This window comes from Ranitomeya imitator, chromosome 3, assembly GCF_032444005.1.
Source record: "Ranitomeya imitator isolate aRanImi1 chromosome 3, aRanImi1.pri, whole genome shotgun sequence".
NCBI classification, from domain to species: Eukaryota; Metazoa; Chordata; class Amphibia; order Anura; family Dendrobatidae; genus Ranitomeya; species Ranitomeya imitator.
In genome coordinates, this window is record NC_091284.1 from 320,725,098 (window position 1) to 320,743,165 (window position 18,068).

At 44.8% G+C, this 18,068-nt stretch overlaps 2 protein-coding genes across 6 annotated transcripts in view; one reads left to right on the forward strand and one right to left on the reverse strand.

Moving 5' to 3' along the window:
- XKR8 (XK related 8) overlaps positions 1 to 18,068 on the forward strand; it is a 194,992-nt gene that overhangs the window by 158,195 nt on the left and 18,729 nt on the right. The window lies entirely within an intron of this gene.
- The window catches only part of EYA3 (EYA transcriptional coactivator and phosphatase 3), a 317,510-nt gene that overhangs the window by 28,713 nt on the left and 270,729 nt on the right, over positions 1 to 18,068 (reverse strand). For all 3 annotated transcript variants that reach the window (XM_069756641.1, XM_069756639.1, XM_069756640.1), the window contains exon 17: positions 9,213 to 9,313. In XM_069756641.1, coding sequence (XP_069612742.1) covers positions 9,213 to 9,313 — 101 coding nt within the window. The remainder of the gene's footprint in view (positions 1 to 9,212; positions 9,314 to 18,068) is intronic.

Here is an 18,068-nt window from a genome sequence, read left to right on the forward strand (position 1 = left end):
AAGGAGCAATGACCTTCAGCAGGCCACAAATGTGCATGTGTCTGCACAAACTGTTAGAAACCGACTCCATGAGGATGGTCTGACTGCCCGAAGTCCACAGATGGGGGTTGTGTTCACAGCCCAACAACCGTGCATGACGCTTGGCATTTGCCCCAGAACACCAGGATTGGCAAATTCACAACTGGCGCCCTGTGCTCTTCACAGAAAGCAGGTTCACACTGAGCACATGTGCCAGACGTGACAGAGTCTGAAGACACCATGGAGAGCGATCTGCTGCCTGCAACATCCTTCAGCATGACTGCTTTGGCAGTGGGTCAGTAATGGTGTGAAGTGGCATTTCTTTGGAGGGCTGCACAGCCCGCCTTGTGCTCGCCAGAGATAGCCTGACTGCCATTAGGTACAGAGATGAGATCCTCAGACCCCTTGTGAGACAATATGCTAGTGCAGTTGGCCCTGGGTTCCTCCTAATGCAGGGCAATGCCAGACCTCATGTGGCTGGAGTGTGCGAGCAGTACCAGCAAGATGAAGGCATTGAAGCTATGGACTGGCCCGCCTGTTACCCAGACCTGAATCTGATTGAACACATCTGGGACATCATGTCTTGCTCCATCCACCATCATCACGTTGCACCACAGACGGTCCAGCAGTTGGCAGATACTTTAGTCCAGGTCTGGGAGGAGATCCCTCAGGAGATCATCCGCCGCCTCATCAGGAGCATGCCCAGGCATTGCAGCGAGGTCATACAGGCACGTGGAGGCCACACACACTACTGAGCATCATTTCCTTGTCTTGAGGCATTTCCACTGAAGTTGGATAAGCCTGCAATTTGATTTTCCACTTTGATTTTGAGCATCGTTCCAACTTCAGACCTCCATGGGATATTAGTTGTGATTTACATTGATCATTTTTAGGGGGGGCGTGGTTTGCACGGGAGCAGGAGCAGACCTACTTTACAGGAGCTCCTGTAATTTCCCAGATCCAAGCTACTAAAAAGCTACAAAAAGTGGATTATTTGGGTCCTAAAGCTCTATCAACATGCCTGGAACTGACTCCAAGAAGAATGGACCCAGTCCTGTGAAGAGAAAACCTTCTCCAGGACAGAAACATAGCCGCGGCTCTGGAGGAGTGCTGTCCCTGCATGGAGGAAAGCATGGAGGATCTGCACAGCCGAAGCCGACACCCTGTCAGACCCCAGCTAAACCAAGGACTCCTGGAGTAAAGCTGATCTCCGGGGTGCAGACCAGCAAGAAAGCTCCCCTTCCAGCGGTGCTGTCACTGGTGAGTGGCAGCAGAAAGAAACAGGGAGCTGTGGTGGAACTGGGCGCCAGGATGAAGCAAGCAGCAGCTGAGAACAAAGAGATGACTCATCCTTTACAGGTGCCCGGCAAGCTGCAGCTGCCCAGCCAAGCACGGAGGAGCAGCCTAAACCACAGGGCACAGGAGTTTGTGCCGAAGACACTGACAGCTGCCGGGACCCGGAGTGAGACTGCGACTCTGACTGCTGAACAGGGGTCACAGAAAGGAATGCCGCTCTATGCAGAGAAAGCGGTAACGGGATCGCCCCAGGGGAGTTTCACACTGGAATTACAAGAGGGAGCGCTGCTGCATATGGAAAGGAGCGACAGGTTGCTGAACCAAGGGAACCTGGATAAAGAAGATTGCGCTACTACTACTGGAGTGGATTATAAAACACATGGAATTGAGAATGGAGAGGATCTAGGGACTTCTGTGTGGGTAAGCAATGTGCTGCACTACCCCATTTGAAACGAACAGTCATCTCCTTACAATAGCACTGCAGGGGGCTTAGCTGGGTTTACCAGCATTAAGGGGAAACATGACACTACTGAAGTACAATTACAGCACAGCCCTACTGTTGTAAGCCCCCCCTGCCATAACATCTTAGAGCTGCAGAGAGAGAATCCCAATGAAACACCACTAGGGGAAATATCTAGGAGTCAAAAAATTATAATGGATGATCTTGGGTTTAATTCTGAGTTTTATGAGTCCCTAATTACTTACTTTAATAGAAACGGAGCTACAGGAAGAAAGCAGGAGGGGGAAGGGGAAGACGTAGAAGATGTAATGACTAATATATCTAACAGCTGTAATGGATCCTTAGAGGGATCAGTGCGTTCAATATCAAACAAGTCATCTGTGAATAGTGAAGGCTTTAATTTCTCTGACTATGAAACGGATAATTATTCTGGATATTCTACATCAAGTGAGGCTCCCTGTGAGTCATCTAAATTGCCTAAAAAGCGCAGCTTTAAAAACTCTTCCCCTGCTTTATTAACATTGGAAGGGATCCCAGCATCTGATGACTATCCAACTGAGGGTTTTATGGTGTATCTCCTCAAATTATTTTTGACCACTATGAATATTTGTGGTAAAGATGTCATCCCTGATCCTAAACAATCATTTAATTCAAAGGCTTCCCAAGCTTTTATAAAAAAGCTTTTCCAAGAGATAATAAAATCTGTAAACTCTGTCACTGAGTCAATCCCCCTAGCATAGCTACTGGAACTTCACTTGCTCAAGAATCATTTGCATATAAAAACAAACTTGAAAAAAACGAACAAAACTTATCTCAAGCAACCTCTAAGCCTTCAGAATTATTGGAGGTGATTCAGAAAAAAATGGATCTTCTAAAAGCCAATTTAAACAACTTTGAGGATTTTAGAAGGAAGAATAACGTTAAGATCAGGGGTATACCAGATTCAATTCAGGCTTCCCAGTTGGAGAGTTATGTATCATCAATGATCTCTAACTTATTTCCTAACTCTACCGAAGGCCCTCTGATAGAAAAGGCTGTCAGAATACGCAGACCACTCACGCTTCCCAGGGATTTATCATGTGACGTCATTGTTACTTTTTACCCAAATTGGGTCAGGAACGCGCTCTTAGGTATCTCAAAAAATCCGAGATTTCTCTCTTCCCCTTACAAGCAACTAGTTTTTTATAAGGATTTGTCTAAAGTCACTCTCCAAAACAGGAGAGTTTTTTCGCATACCACAAGAGAACTACTGCGTGCAGGCCTCTCTTACTCCTGGACAAGATCATCAACCCTCCGGGTGAGACTTCCGTCAGGTTTATTTTATGTTGCCTCTCCAGGCGAGGGTATTGAATTTTTAAAACGCATTGGAATCAACTCCTCTGAAGCCACATCCAGTTCCCTACCAACAACTTGAAGGGTAACTGTTCTGGTTGAACAATCTACAAAGATCTGTTATTTGACTAGCTGTAACAACTTAATTCCACTTTAAAAGTTTTTATTTTTTTCGTTACTTGTTTGTTTCTTGGATCAAAACCGAACTTTCCTCCACTAGGTCTTAGGGGTGCCATGTGCACTCTGGGACTTGGGCAGGCATTATATCACACATTATGCGACCTTTAATCTACCGTATATACTCGAGTATAAGCCGAGATTTTCAGCCCAAATTTTTGGGCTGAAAGTGCCCCCCTCGGCTTATACTCGAGTCACGGTAGCGGTGGGGTCGGCAGGTGAGGGGCTGAGGGCGCTGAGGTATACTTACCTAGTCCCAGCGATCCTCGCGCTGTCCCTGCCGTCCCACGGGCTTCGGTGCTGCAGTTTCTTCCTCTCTTCAGCGGTCACGTGGGACCGCTCATTACAGAAATGAATAAGCGGCTCCACCTCCCATAGGGGCGGAGCCGCTTATTCATTTCTCTAATCAGCGGTGCCGGTGACCGCTGATAGAGAAAGAAGCTGCGGCACCGAAGACAGGAGGGGACAGCGCGAGGATCGCCAGGACTAGGTGAGTATAGCATATTCACCTGTCCTCGTTCCAGCCGCCGATCCATCTTCCCGGCCGGCGCCTCCATCTTCCCGGCGTCTCTGCTCTCTGACTGATCAGGCAGAGGGCGCGATGACGCATATAGTGTGCGCGGCGCCCTCTGCCTGATCAGTCAGAGCAGAGACGCCGGGAAGATGGAGGCGCCGGAACGAGACGCCGGGAGCTGCAATCAAGGGAGGTGAGTATGTGTTTTTTTTTCTTTATTGCGGCAGTAGCAGCGGCAGCACAGATTAATGTGGAGCATCTATGGGGCACAATGAACGGTGCAGAGCACCGTATATGGCACAGCACAGCTATGGGGCACAGTGAACGGTGCAGAGCACCGTATATGGCACAGCACAGCTATAGGGCACAGTGAACGGTGCAGAGCACCGTATATGGCACAGCACAGCTATGGGGCACAGTGAACGGTGCAGAGCACCGTATATGGCACAGCACAGCTATAGGGCACAGTGAACGGTGCAGAGCACCGTATATGGCACAGCACAGCTATGGGGCACAGTGAACGGTGCAGAGCACCGTATATGGCACAGCACAGCTATGGGGCACAGTGAACGGTGCAGAGCACCGTATATGGCACAGCACAGCTATGTATGGGGCACAGTGAACGGTGCAGAGCACCGTATATGGCACAGCACAGCTATGGGGCACAGTGAACGGTGCAGAGCACCGTATATGGCACAGCACAGCTATGGGGCACAGTGAACGGTGCAGAGCACCGTATATGGCACAGCTATGGGGCACAGTGAACGGTGCAGAGCACTGTATATGGCACATCTATGGGGCACAATGAACGGTGCAGAGCACCGTATATGGCACAGCTATGTATGGGGCACAGTGAACGGTGCAGAGCACCGTATATGGCACAGCACAGCTATGGGGCACAGTGAACGGTGCAGAGCACCGTATATGGCACAGCTATGGGGCACAATGAACGGTGCAGAGCACCGTATATGGCACAGCTAGGGGGCACAATGAACGGTGCAGAGCACTATATGGTTCACACCTATGGGGAAATATGAACGGTGCAGAGCACTATATGGCACAGCTATGGGGAAATAATGATCTATTTTTATTTTTGAAATTCACCGGTAAATGCTGCATTTCCACCCTAGGCTTATACTCGAGTCAATAAGTTTTCCCAGTTTTTTGTGGCAAAATTAGGGGGGTCGGCTTATACTCGGGTCGGCTTATACTCGAGTATATACGGTACTTTTATCTCACAGGCTATAAAAAACGTGTATACTAATATTACTGAGCATCATATAATATTGACTTTTCAGCGACGTTATCTGATATTCCACTTATTGTGTTTATAAGTAGGCATCATATTCATACAGTATATCTCTATACTTAGGCTACTTTGAATCCGACATGTATATTGTTGTTTTCTTTTTTAGGCCCAACTATTAAGCAACATTTTTCTTTACTGTAAATGCTTATTATTATTCTACTTCATCGCACAGGCTACTTTAATTCTGACTTGTATACTTTTGTCTATTCTCTTGGGCCTAGTTATTAAGCAACATTTTTCTTTACTGCTAATGCTTATTTTTACTATACTGCATCGCAAGACTAATTTATTTTCGTCACTTTGTTAGTGACATATATATGTAGTATATTTAAGCTACCATTTTATGGTCTGTTTTCTAATGCCTGATATTTCATTCCCCATTTCACTTGGGGATTCCTTTCCTTTTCCCTACCCTATGTTTATTTCCTTCCCCTTTCTCTCATTTCTACCTGTTTAAAATTGAAAATACCAATAAAAACGTTTGAAAACATTGATCATTTTTAGATTTTACTGTCAACGCATTCCACTATATAATGAATAAAGATTTACAACTGGAATATTTCATTCAGTGATATCTAGGATGTGGGATTTTAGTGTTCCCTTTATTTTTTTGAGCAGTGTATTTATCATCACTAGGCATTTAGGACAACATTGGATCATTCAGAGATCCACAATGAACTTCTGGCTGGAGTGAGTTTGCTGCACTGAAAGTAAAGGGGCCGAATAATATTGCACGCCCCAATTTTCAGTTTTTGAATATCCACAAAATTTTAAAATAACCAATAAATTTCGTTCAACTTCACAATTGTGTTCCACTTGTTGTTGATTCTTCACCAAAAATTTACATTTGGTATCTTTATGTTTGAAGCATGATATGTGGGAAAAGGTTGAAAAGTTCCAGGGAACCGAATACTTTCGCAAGGCACTGTATCTGCACCCTGTGATCACATCACTGGTGCATGGAATGATGTGCCCCCCTGCAGACGCATGTTAAATGCCGCTGTCAGAGAACGACAGGCGGCATTTAACATGCTAACAGACGGCTTTAGGTTTGGATTAAATCGGCCATCATCTTCCTGGAAAGAAGTCAAAGTCAGAACACAATGCAAATATAAGTCATTTGTCACGAAGGGGTTAGGTTATCTACAAAGAACAGACTTATTTACAAGTATTAAACACCTTAGTGGAAACTTGAGAATTTACACCTGAAGGTTGTTTGCATCTTTGGCTTTTTGATCAAGGGACGCAAGTCCTCAATGTGACATGATTTTAGATCGGTCAGATCTCAAGAAAACATTCTTGGGGTATAGTCAGACACTGTATAAAATCGGACAGATATTGTGCACGGTGTTCCAAAGTGGCCGACTGCTACAGCTTCATATATTTCTATGCAGCTGTCACGCTCGGGCAGAAAGAGCAGCCAGCCCGAGCATTGACATCCGATCTCAGTCAGATTTATGGGCGGCACGATGGCTCAGTGGATAGCACTGCAGCCTTGCAGCGCTGGAGTCCTGGGTTCAAAAACCACCAATGACAACATCTGCAAAGAGTTTGTATGTTCTCTCCGTGTTTGCGTGGGTTTCCTCCAGGCACTCCGGTTTCCTCCCACATTCCAAAGACATACTGATCGGGAATTTAGATTGTGAGCCCCATCGGGGACAGTGATAATGTGTGCAAAATGTAAAGCGCTGCGGAATATGTTAGCGCTAAATAAAAGATTATTATTATTAGTTATAGGGCCGTTTGACTTAGTCCTTAGGTACAGAAAAAGAACGAGCTGCAATGCACAGCTCAATCTTTTTGTTTCTGAAAAAAAAATAAACAAAGTAAAGCACATTATCTGAGCACTATACACCTTTGGACTAAGTCTAATTGTGATAAGATTAGAAAAATAATTTTAACCCCTTAACCCCTTCAAGACCTTGCCCTTTTCTGTTTCTGCGTTTTCATTTTTCGCTCCCCTTCTTCCCAGAGCCAAAACTTTTTTATTTTTCCGTCAATATGGCCATGTGAGGGCTTGTTTTTTGCAGGACAAGATGCACTTTTGAAAGACATCATTGGTTTTAGCATGTCATGTACTAGAAAACGGGAAAAAAATTCCAAGTGCGCTGAAATTGCAAAAAAAAGTGCAATCCCACACTTGTTTGTTGTTTGGCTTTTTTGGCTAGGTTCACTAAATGCTAAAACTAACCGGCCATTATGATTCTCCAGGTCATTACGAGTTCATAGACACCAAACATGTCTAGGTTACGTCTTATCTAAGTGGTAAAAAAAAAATCCAAACTTTGGTAAAAAAAAAACAAAAAAACAAATTGCGCAATTTTCAGATACCCGTAGTGTCTCCATTTTTCGTGATCTGGGGTCGGGTGAGGGCTAATTTTTTACGTGCCGAGCGAAGATTTTTAATGATACCATTTTGGTGCAGTAATGTTCTTTTGATCACCCGTTATTGCATTTTAATGCAATGTCGCGGCGACCAAAGAAAACAATTCTGGCGTTTCAAATTTTTTTTCTCACTATGCCGTTTAGCGATCAGGTTAATCCTTTTTTTTTTTTATTGATAGATCGGGCGATTCTGAACGCGGCAATACCAAATATGTGTAGATTTGATTATTTTATTTTGAAATGGGGGTGATTTAAACTTATATATATATATATATATATATATATATATATATATATATATATATATATATATATATATATATATTTTTTTTTTTAACTTTTGCCATGCTTCAATAGCCTCCATGGGAGGCTAGAAGCTGGCACAACTGGATCGGCTCAGCTACATAGCAGCGATCATCAGATCCCTGCTATGCAGCTGAATTGCAGGCTTGCTACCACAGGGAGGCGCTCACAGCAGGCCTTCATCAGTAACTATAGAGGTCTCAAGGACCTCTATGGTCACTATCCTGACGCATCGCTGACCCCCGATCATGTGAGGGGGGTCGGCAATGCGCAGCCGGAAGCGCCGGTTAAATGCCACTGTCAGCATTTGATAGCAGCATTTAACTAGTTAATAGCCGTGGGTGTATCGCGATTTCACCGGCCGCTATTGCGGGCACATGTCAGCTGTTCAAAACAGCTGACATGACCCGGCTTTGATGTGGGCTCACCGCCGGAGCCCACATCAAAGCAGGGGACCCGACCTCCGCTGTAATAGTACGGCGGAGGTCGGGAAGGGGTTAAAGACCAGGGGCAGACTGCCCCCCGAAGGAGCCCGCCACGCGAAATGTGCGTCGGGCAACTGATGCACACGTCACTCTCTCCCACATGGGTAAGAAAAGTATTTTTCCATCTTTTTGCACTATTACCGGCACTTTAATAATGTTCCATGGATGATATGATACTTGATCTTTTATACATAAGATACCATCATTTTGAACTAAACATTTTGTTAGTGGTGACTGCCATGCGAGTTATATCTTTAACTGGTGCCACTGTTGGTGGTTTTGAGTGATATGTGAGCCTTTTAGTGCATCTGAACTTTTTTCCTCCCCTTCTTTGTAATCGTCCTGTATATTGTCCTCAGGGTCATTGTTACCCAGTTTCTTATATATTTGTTAGATAATAAAATTTCTATTTGATTATTCATAATTTGTCTTACTATGTTTATTCATTGAGAACTGATTAAATGTATAGCGAAAAAAACTAAATACAGCTGCCATTTTAGTGTCCATATTAGTTTCAAGAACCCCCGAAGGCACAAGTAAATCGAACTTTAATCAGGATGGAGTTTTATGCAGATTCAATTTCACTACACTTGAACCAACTGGAGTAGAGCCAACTAATTTGGGAAATAAGTAAAAAGAGATATGAATGGCACTGAGAAAAACCGATCTTAGTACTCACTGATAAAGGATGAATGACCTGCTTCATTTGCCTGCATAACCTGCACTTGTTTTACCCGTAATACCTTGTCCATGATCTTTATTATGCAATAAAGGACTAAGGTTGTTTTTTCACCAAGAAGTGGAGTGTTGCTGCTTTTTTCTTGTTTTAATTTGGGAAATAACATTGCGCTTTAATGAGAAAATGTTTAGTAACATTAATAACAGTTTAATTGGACCAACACCACTACAAAAAAAATGCTTCATTTCTTGTACCTGCTTGGCAGCCATTTCTTCATCTCGGCCATCTCCAATAACCACATAGGTAACCTTCTTTCCAAATTTTGTCACTATTCTTTCAAAACAACTTTCTTTCCCTGAAAGTATAAGCAAATATTAGTAAGCAGCAAAGAAAAACACAAGATCATAATCATTCAAAGGACCACTCCATCTATTTTTTTTATTGCAGAGCTGGAGGTGGTGTTTCTAGTCTAAGGTCTCTGCACCTAGTCTTGTACTTATCAGACGTCATCTTCAGCTCTTCTGGTCACCCCTACGGTCCCCACGCTGTCTTCTTGTAATCACAACTTCTGACTGCCCACAAGTCAGAATTGTCGGTCACAAGCGCTAAATGCAAGTATATGAGTGGCTTTCATAGACTTGCTCTGGAAAGTGACCTCTGGCTTGCGTCAGCAAATACTGGAGACGCAGTAAGTCACAAACTGCTGTAGTTTACTTCTTTGCAAAATAAAAGTGTCTTTTAGGGGCAGCACGGTGGCTCAGTGGATAGCACTACAGCCTTGCAGCACTGGAGTCCTCGGTTCAAATCCTACCAAGGACAACATCTGCAAGGAGTTTGTATTTTTGCGCGTTTATTTATAGTTTGCGTGGGTTTCCTCTGGGCACTCCGGTTTCCTCCCACATTCCAAAGACATACTGATAGGGAATTTAGATTGTGAGCCCCATCGGGGACAGTGATGATAATGTGTGCAAACTGTAATGCGCTGCGAAATATATTCGCTCTTTATAAAAATAAAGATTAATATTTTAGGGTGTGACAGCAAACATAAAAAATGGTATGAATCTGGTATTGCTGTAATCGCACCGACTCAAAGAATAAAGTCACTTATACAGCACGTGGAACGATGTAAAAAATAAAATCAATTCTTCACCTGCTGATTTATTCATTCTGTCTCCCAAAGATTGCAAAAAAGACTTGACTCACATCTATCCTGTGCTCTACGCCAGGGGTGTCAAACTGCATTCTTCTGCATTCCTCAAGGGCTGCAAACAGGTCATGTTTTCAGGATTTCCTTGTACTGCACAGGTGATAATTTAATCACCTACACACATAATGATTACAGCACCTTGTGCAAAGCTAAGGAAATCTTGAAAACACGCATGATTTGCGGCCCTCGAGGAATGCAGTTTGACACCCCTGCTCTACGCTGATCGCTTACATCGGTGTTTCCATAGAAACCTCAAATACGTGATTCAGATGGAATCATGTCATAAGATTTCCTATAATGAGTCAGATGGAGACACTGTGGACATCGTTTTGCCAATGCAGCAGTGTGTCTCTTTAGGAGTGCATAAAAGCTCGGTCGGCTACGGTTTTGTGAACTTTTGAAAAGAAGGACACCGCGCTGAACAGAGGCCATACAGAGCCTAGAGTAACTCTGTAATGCAGCTTCATTATAGTGAATAGATCCCTCGGGATTTCATCTGAACCCTGTCACTGGGACATTTGGAAACCCTGAAGTAAGTGCTCAGTGTAGAGCGCAGGATAAATGTGAGCCCCAACATTATGTAAAAGGTACCCAAAAAGAGCTTCAATTCAATCCACAAAAGTCCCCAGTCAGATCAGTCATCTGTTAACAGAAATAAAAGGGGGCTTTTCCACGTTACTGTTAGTACAAAATGCGCTATGGCTCTTCATCCTCCAAAAGAAATCCAGCAAATTCAGAGCTCCCTTATCCAAATCCCACCCTCCTTTCTGAGACCTACAGTGTTGCTAAACCACTTTTAGGGTCCATATGATTTTCAAGGGTATAATTTCCAAACTGGGGTCATTTTAGGTGGGCATTCTGCTGTTCTAGCACTTAGGGGCTCTGTATATGGAGTGCACAAACTATTGTAGGAAAATCTGAGCTCCAGGAGGCAAATAGCACTCCTTCCGTTCAAAGTCTCGCTGTGTGGCTAAACAGTACTGTACAGAAATTTTGTGACAAATTTTAGTGCCACGTTTACCCATTTCCCCATGTGAAAATGTAAAATCTGGGGCTAAAACAACATTTTTGTGGTAAAAATGTAATGATTTTTTCTTCACTACCTAATGGGCGTCACTTTTGGGGGGTTTGTGCTGTTCTGGCACCTCAGGGGCTCTGCCAATGTGAATATGGCACCCTCAAACCATTACAGCAAAATCTGAACTCAAATATGGCACTTCTTCCCTTCCAAGTCCTGCCATGCCCCCAAACAGTAGTTTTCAACCACATATGGGGTATCGGTGTACTCAGAAGAAATTGCACAACAAATTTAGAGGTTCATTTTCTCCTGTTACCCTTGTGAAAATAAAACGTGTAGATAAGTATCCTTTTTGTGAAAAAAAAAGTTACATTTTCATATTTTTCATCTACATTTCATTACTTCCTGTGAAGCACCTGAAGGGTTAATTAACTTCCTGAATGTGATTTTGAGCACCTTGAGTGATGTAGTTTTTGGAATGGTGTCACTGTTGGATATTTTTTATCATATAGGCCCACAAAGTCACTTCAAATAGGATATGGTCCATTAAAAAAAAAAAAAAATGGTGAGAAAATGCTGATCAAATTTTAACCCTTCTAACTTCCTAACAAAAAAAATATATGGTTCAAAAGTTGTGCTGAGGTAAAATAGACATGTAGGAAATGCTATTTATTAACTATTTTGTATGAGACAACTCGTTTAAGGGAATAAGAAACAATTTTGAAAATTGGGAAATTTTCAAAATTTTCTCCAAATTTCTGATATTTTCATAAATAAACAAATTTTACCACTAACTTCACGCAGGATACAGGTTCAACACTGGCATTTGAAATGACAGTCTTGGTTACTGTATTTTTCGGATTATAAGATGCACTTTTGTTTCCCCAAATTTTGGGGGAAAGTGGGGGGTGCGTCTTATAATCCGAATCTGTGTGCTGTGCAGGAGGGGGGCGGCTCTGGAGTGGTGTCAGGGGGCTGTGGTGGGCTGGCTGCCAACTGCAGAGACAGCAGGAGGTCCTGTGCTCCCGCTCATTAGCCTCATGTAATATTCACTGCACCTGCTGTCCATCACCTCAGTGCTGAACCTGTGCCCAGTTGATTCACAGGGGAGCAGTGAATATCACATGTGCCTGCATCTCCCCCCCTCCCATCATGGATATGGCCCCAGTCACTCTTATATGCCCCCCCCTCCCCCTTTGCTGATGGCAGACACATAGTAACATAGTTATTAAGGATGAAGGAAGACTTTAAGTCCATCTAGTTCAACCCATAGCCTAACCTAACATGCTTTAACATGTTGATCCAGAGGAAGGCAAAAAATGTGGCAAATAGTAAGCTCCACTTTGGGGAAAAAAAATTAATTCCCGACTCCACATACAGCAATCAGACTAGTTCCCTGGATCAATGTCCTATCAAGGAATCTAGTATATATACCCTGTAACATTATACTTTTCAAGAAAGGTATCCAATCCCCTCTTAAATTTAAGCAATGAATCACTCATTACAACATCATACGGCAGAGAGTTCCATAATCTCACTGCTCTTACAGTAAAGAATCCGCATCTGTTATTATGCCTAAACCTTCTTTCCTCCAGACGTAGAGGATGCCCCCTTGTCCCTGTCTCAGGTCTATGATTAAAAAGATCATCAGAAAGGTCTTTGCACTGTCCCCTCATATATTTATACATCAACATAAGATCACCCCATAGCCTTCGTTTTTCCAAACTAAATAGCCCCAAGTGTAATAACCTATCTTGAGACCCCCCAGTCCTCTAATAACCTTGGTCGCTCTTCGCTGCACCCGCTCTAGTTCAGCTATGTCTTTCTTATACACCGGAGACCAGAACTGTACACAGTATTCTAAGTGTGGTCGAACAAGTGACTTGTTTAGGTTGGTTTCACATTTGAGTTTAAATCTGCAGCGTTTTAAACGCATCCGCAAGTGGTGGAAAAAACGCATGTAAACGCGTACAAACGCTGCGTTTTTTAGACGCATGCGTTGACGCATGCGGCTAAAAAAACATCGCGTTTGTACGCGTTTACATGCGTTTTTTCCTGCGTTTGCGCTTTTGGTACGCATGATGAGAAATTTCACAAGCTGGTTTTTGTTCGTTCTGCTTCACAAAAATCGTAATAAAAAGCAATCAAAAATGTCACGCCCGAAAATGTTACGCCCGAAAATGTTACTAATAAAAATGTCAACTCGTCCCGCAAAAAACAAGACCTCACATGACTCTGTAGACCAAAATATGGAAAAATTGTAGCTCTCAAAATGTGGTAACGCAAAAAATATTTTTTGGAATATTTTCAGTGTGTGACAGCTGCCAATCATAAAAATCCACTAGAAAAACCCCTTATAAATAGGAATCAACCCCCCTTCATCAACTCCTTAGTTAGGGAAAAATTAAAAAAATGTATTTATTTCCATTTTCCCATTAGGGTTAGGGATTGGATCCCTAGGGTTAGGGCTAGGGTTAGGATCCCTAGGGTTAGGGATTGGATCCCTAGGGTTAGGTTTAGGGATTGGATCCCTAGGGTTAGGGTTAGGGATTGGATCCCTAGGGTTAGGGTTAGGGATTGGATCCCTAGGGTTAGGGATTGGATCCCTAGGGTTAGGTTTAGGGATTGGATCCCTAGGGTTAGGGATGGGATCCCTAGGGTTAGGGTTAGGGCTAGGGTTAGGGATTGGATCCCTTTATCACCTTGATGGTGGGGGGTGGCTTATCAGTGTCTAGACTTGTTTTTCTCTATTGAAATGCAACCAAATGCTTGTGCTTAAAAACGCATGCGTTTACATAGACAGCAATGCTTTTTTTTTACGCAAACCATGTGCAATCGAACGCATGCGTTTCCTGGTGGCAAATAAACACCTCTAGAAATTACTAGATGTTGCATTTCCGCGGCAAGACGCAAGCAGCGAAAAAACGCATGCGTCAAACGCGGCCAAACGCGTACAAAAAAAAAATGCTTGCATTTTTAGTGTTAAATATAGGAAAACATGACGCATGCGTTTATATGCGGTACAAACGCAGCGTCACAAAACGCAAATGTGAAACCAGCCATAGAGGTAAAATTATGTTCTCATCATGTGCATCTATGCCTCTTTTAATGCATCCCATTATTTTATTTGCCTTTGCAGCAGCTGCCTGACACTGGCCACTGAATAGGAGTTTGTCATCCACCCATACACCCAGGTCTTTTTCATTGACGGTTTTAGAATTAAGCGCATAGTTATACATCTTATTACATCTACCCAAGTGTATGCCTTACATTTATCCCCATTAAAGCTAATTTGCCATTTATCAGCCCAAGCTTCTAGTTTACATAAATCATCCTGTAATATAAAATTGTCCTCCTCTGTATTGATTACCCTGCAGAGTTTAGGGTCATCTGCAAATATTGAAATTCTGCTCTGAATGCCCCCTACAAGGTCATTAATAAATATGTTAAAAAGAAGAGGGCCCAATACTGACCCCTGTGGTACCCCACTACTAACCGCGACCCAGTCCGAGTGTGCTCCATTAATAACCACCCTTTGTTTCCTATCCCTGAGCCAGCTCTTAACCCACTTGCACATATTTTCCTCTATCCCCATTATTCTATTTTATGTATCAACCTTTTGTGTGGCACCGTATCAAAAGCTTTAGAAAAGTCCATATACTCTACGTCCACTGGGTTCCCTTGGTCCAGTCCGGAACTTACCTCTTCATAGAAATTGATCAGATTTGTCCAACAGGAACGGTCCCTAGTAAACCCGTGCTGATACTGGGTCATGAGGTTATTTCTCTTCAGATACTCCAGTATAGCATCCCTTAGAACAGAGGTGTCAAACTGCATTCCTCAAGGGCCGCAAACAGGTCATGTTTTCAGGATTTCCTTGTATTGCACAGGTGATAATTTAATCACCTGCACAGAATGATTCCAGCACCTTGTGCTATACGAGGAAATCCTGAAAACATGACCTGTTTGCGGCCCTTGAGGAATGCAGTTTGACACCTCTGCCTTAGAATGCCCTTCAGGATTTTACCCACAGTAGATGTTAAGCTTACTGGCCTATAATTACCGAGTTCAGTTTTTGTCCCCTTTTTGAATATTGGCACCACATTTGCTATACGCCAGTCCTGTGATACAGACCCTGTTATTATGGAGTCTTTAAAGATTAAAAATAATGGTCTATCAATAACTGTACTTAATTTCTGCAGTACTCGGGGATGTATCCCATCCGGGCACGGAGATTTGTCAATTTTAGTGATTTTTAGACGCCGCCGTACTTCCTGCTGGGTTAAGCAGGTGACATTTAATGGGGAATTTTTATCACTAGTCAATTGTTCTGCCATGGGATTTTCTTGTGTAAATACTGATGAAAAAAAGTCATTTAGCATATTGGCTTTTTCCTCATCCTCATCCACCATTTCACCAAGACTATTTTTAAGGGGGCCAACACTATCATTTTTTTAGTTTCTTACTATTTACGTAGTTAAAGAATATTTTGGGATTATTTTTACTCTCTGGCAATGAGTCTCTCTGTCTCAATCTTTGCTGCCTTGATTTGCTTTTTACAGAATTTATTTAATTTTTTGTATTTATTTAATGCATCATCACTACCTACTTCCTTTAATTCTCTAAATGCTTTCTTTTTGTCACTTATTGCGCCCCTTACAGCTCTATTTAGCCATATTGGTTTCCTCCTATTTCTAGTAGGTTTATTCCCATACGGTATATACTGTGCACAGGTCCTATCCAGGATGCTAATAAATGTCTCCCATTTTCTTTGTGTATTTTTATGTCTCAGGATATCGTCCCAGTTAATTGCACCAAGTTCCTCTCTCATCCATTGGAAATTTGCCCTCCTGAAGTTTAGTGTCCTTGTAACCCCTCTACTACACATCTTATTAAAGGATACCTGAAAACTTATTTTGTGATCACTATTCCCCAAGTGACCCCCAACCCTTATATTTGATATGCGGTCTGGCCTGTTGGTTAATAATAGGTCTAGCAGTGCCCCCCTTCTTGTTGGGTCCTGAACCAGTTGTGAAAGGTAATTGTCTCTCATAGTTGTCAAAAACCGATTACCTTTGGTGGAACTGCAGATTCCCGTTCCCCAATCTATTTCAGGGTAGTTGAAGTCCCCCATAATAATAACTTCTCCTTGAGTTGCAGCTTCTTCTGTTTGCTTTGCGAGGATATTCTCCATTGCTTTCATTATTTTTGGAGACTTATAACAAACCCCTATCAGTAATTTATCATTTTTCCTCCTCCTCTTATCTCCACCCACAGGGACTCTACATTATCATTAGATTCACCTATATTATCACGCCGGATGGGTTTTAAGGACGATTTTACATATAGATACACCCAGTGCAACCGAGGAGCTGTGAGCACGGAGCCATCATCAGAAGGTGAGTTAAGTGTTTGTTTTTTTCATCATGTGCCTGCCAACAGCACGGGGGAAAGCACGTGTCTGCCAGCAGCACACGGGGGGAAGCACGTGTCTGCCAGCAGCACACGGGGGGAAGCACGTGTCTGCCAGCAGCACACGGGGGGAAGCACGTGTCTGCCAGCAGCACACGGGGGGAAGCACGTGTCTGCCAGCAGCACACGGGGGCAAGCACGTGTCTGCCAGCAGCACACGGGGGCAAGCACGTGTCTGCCAGCAGCACACAGGGGGAAGCACGTGTCTGCCAGCAGCACACGGGGGGAAGCACGTGTCTGCCAGCAGCACACGGGGGGAAGCACGTATCTGCCAGCAGCACACGGGGGGAAGCACGTGTCTGCCAGCAGCACACGGGGGGAAGCACGTGTCTGCCAGCAGCACACGGGGGGAAGCACGTGTCTGCCAGCAGCACACGGGGGGAAGCACGTGTCTGCCAGCAGCACACGGGGGGAAGCACGTGTCTGCCAGCAGCACACGGGGGGAAGCACGTGACTGCCAGCAGCACAGGGGGGAAACACGTGTCTGCCAGCAGCACACGGGGGGAAGCACGTGTCTGCCAGCAGCACACGGGGGGAAGCACGTGTCTGCCAGCAGCACACGGGGGGAAGCACGTGTCTGCCAGCAGCACACGGGGGGAAGCACGTGTCTGCCAGCAGCACACGGGGGGAAGCACGTGTCTGCCAGCAGCACACGGGGGGAAGCACGTGTCTGCCAGCAGCACAGGGGGGGAAGCACGTGTCTGCCAGCAGCACACGGGGGGAAGCACGTGTCTGCTAGCAGCACACGGGGGGAAGCACGTGTGCCAGCAGCACACGGGGGGAAGCACGTGTCTGCCAGCAGCACACGGGGGGAAGCACGTGTCTGCCAGCAGCACACGGGGGGAAGCACGTATCTGCCAGCAGCACACGGGGGGAAGCACGTGTCTGCCAGCAGCACACGGGGGGAAGCACGTATCTGCCAGCAGCACACGGGGGGAAGCACGTGTCTGCCAGCAGCACACGGGGGGAAGCACGTGTCTGCCAGCAGCACACGGGGGGGGGGGGGAAAGCACGTGTCTGCCAGCAGCACAGGGGGGAAGCACGTGCCTGCCAGCAGCACGGGGGGAAGCATGTGTCTGCCAGCAGCACAGGGGGAAGCATGTGTCTGCCAGCAGCACAGGGGGGGGGGCATGTGTCTGCCAGCAGCACATGGGGCATATAGTGACCGGGGGGGGGGGGGGGGGGGGCTGTACCTGCCACCAGCACTGGGGGCATATAGTGACCGGGGGGCTGTACCTGTCAGCAGCACAGGGGGGCATATTGTGACCGGGGGGCATGTGCCTGCCAGCAGCACAGGAGGGCATGTCCCTGCTAGCACAGGGGGAGAATATTGTGACCGGGGGGCATGTGCCTGCCAGCACAGGGGGCATATAGTGACCAGGGGGGCATGTGTCTGACGGTACAAGGGTGCAT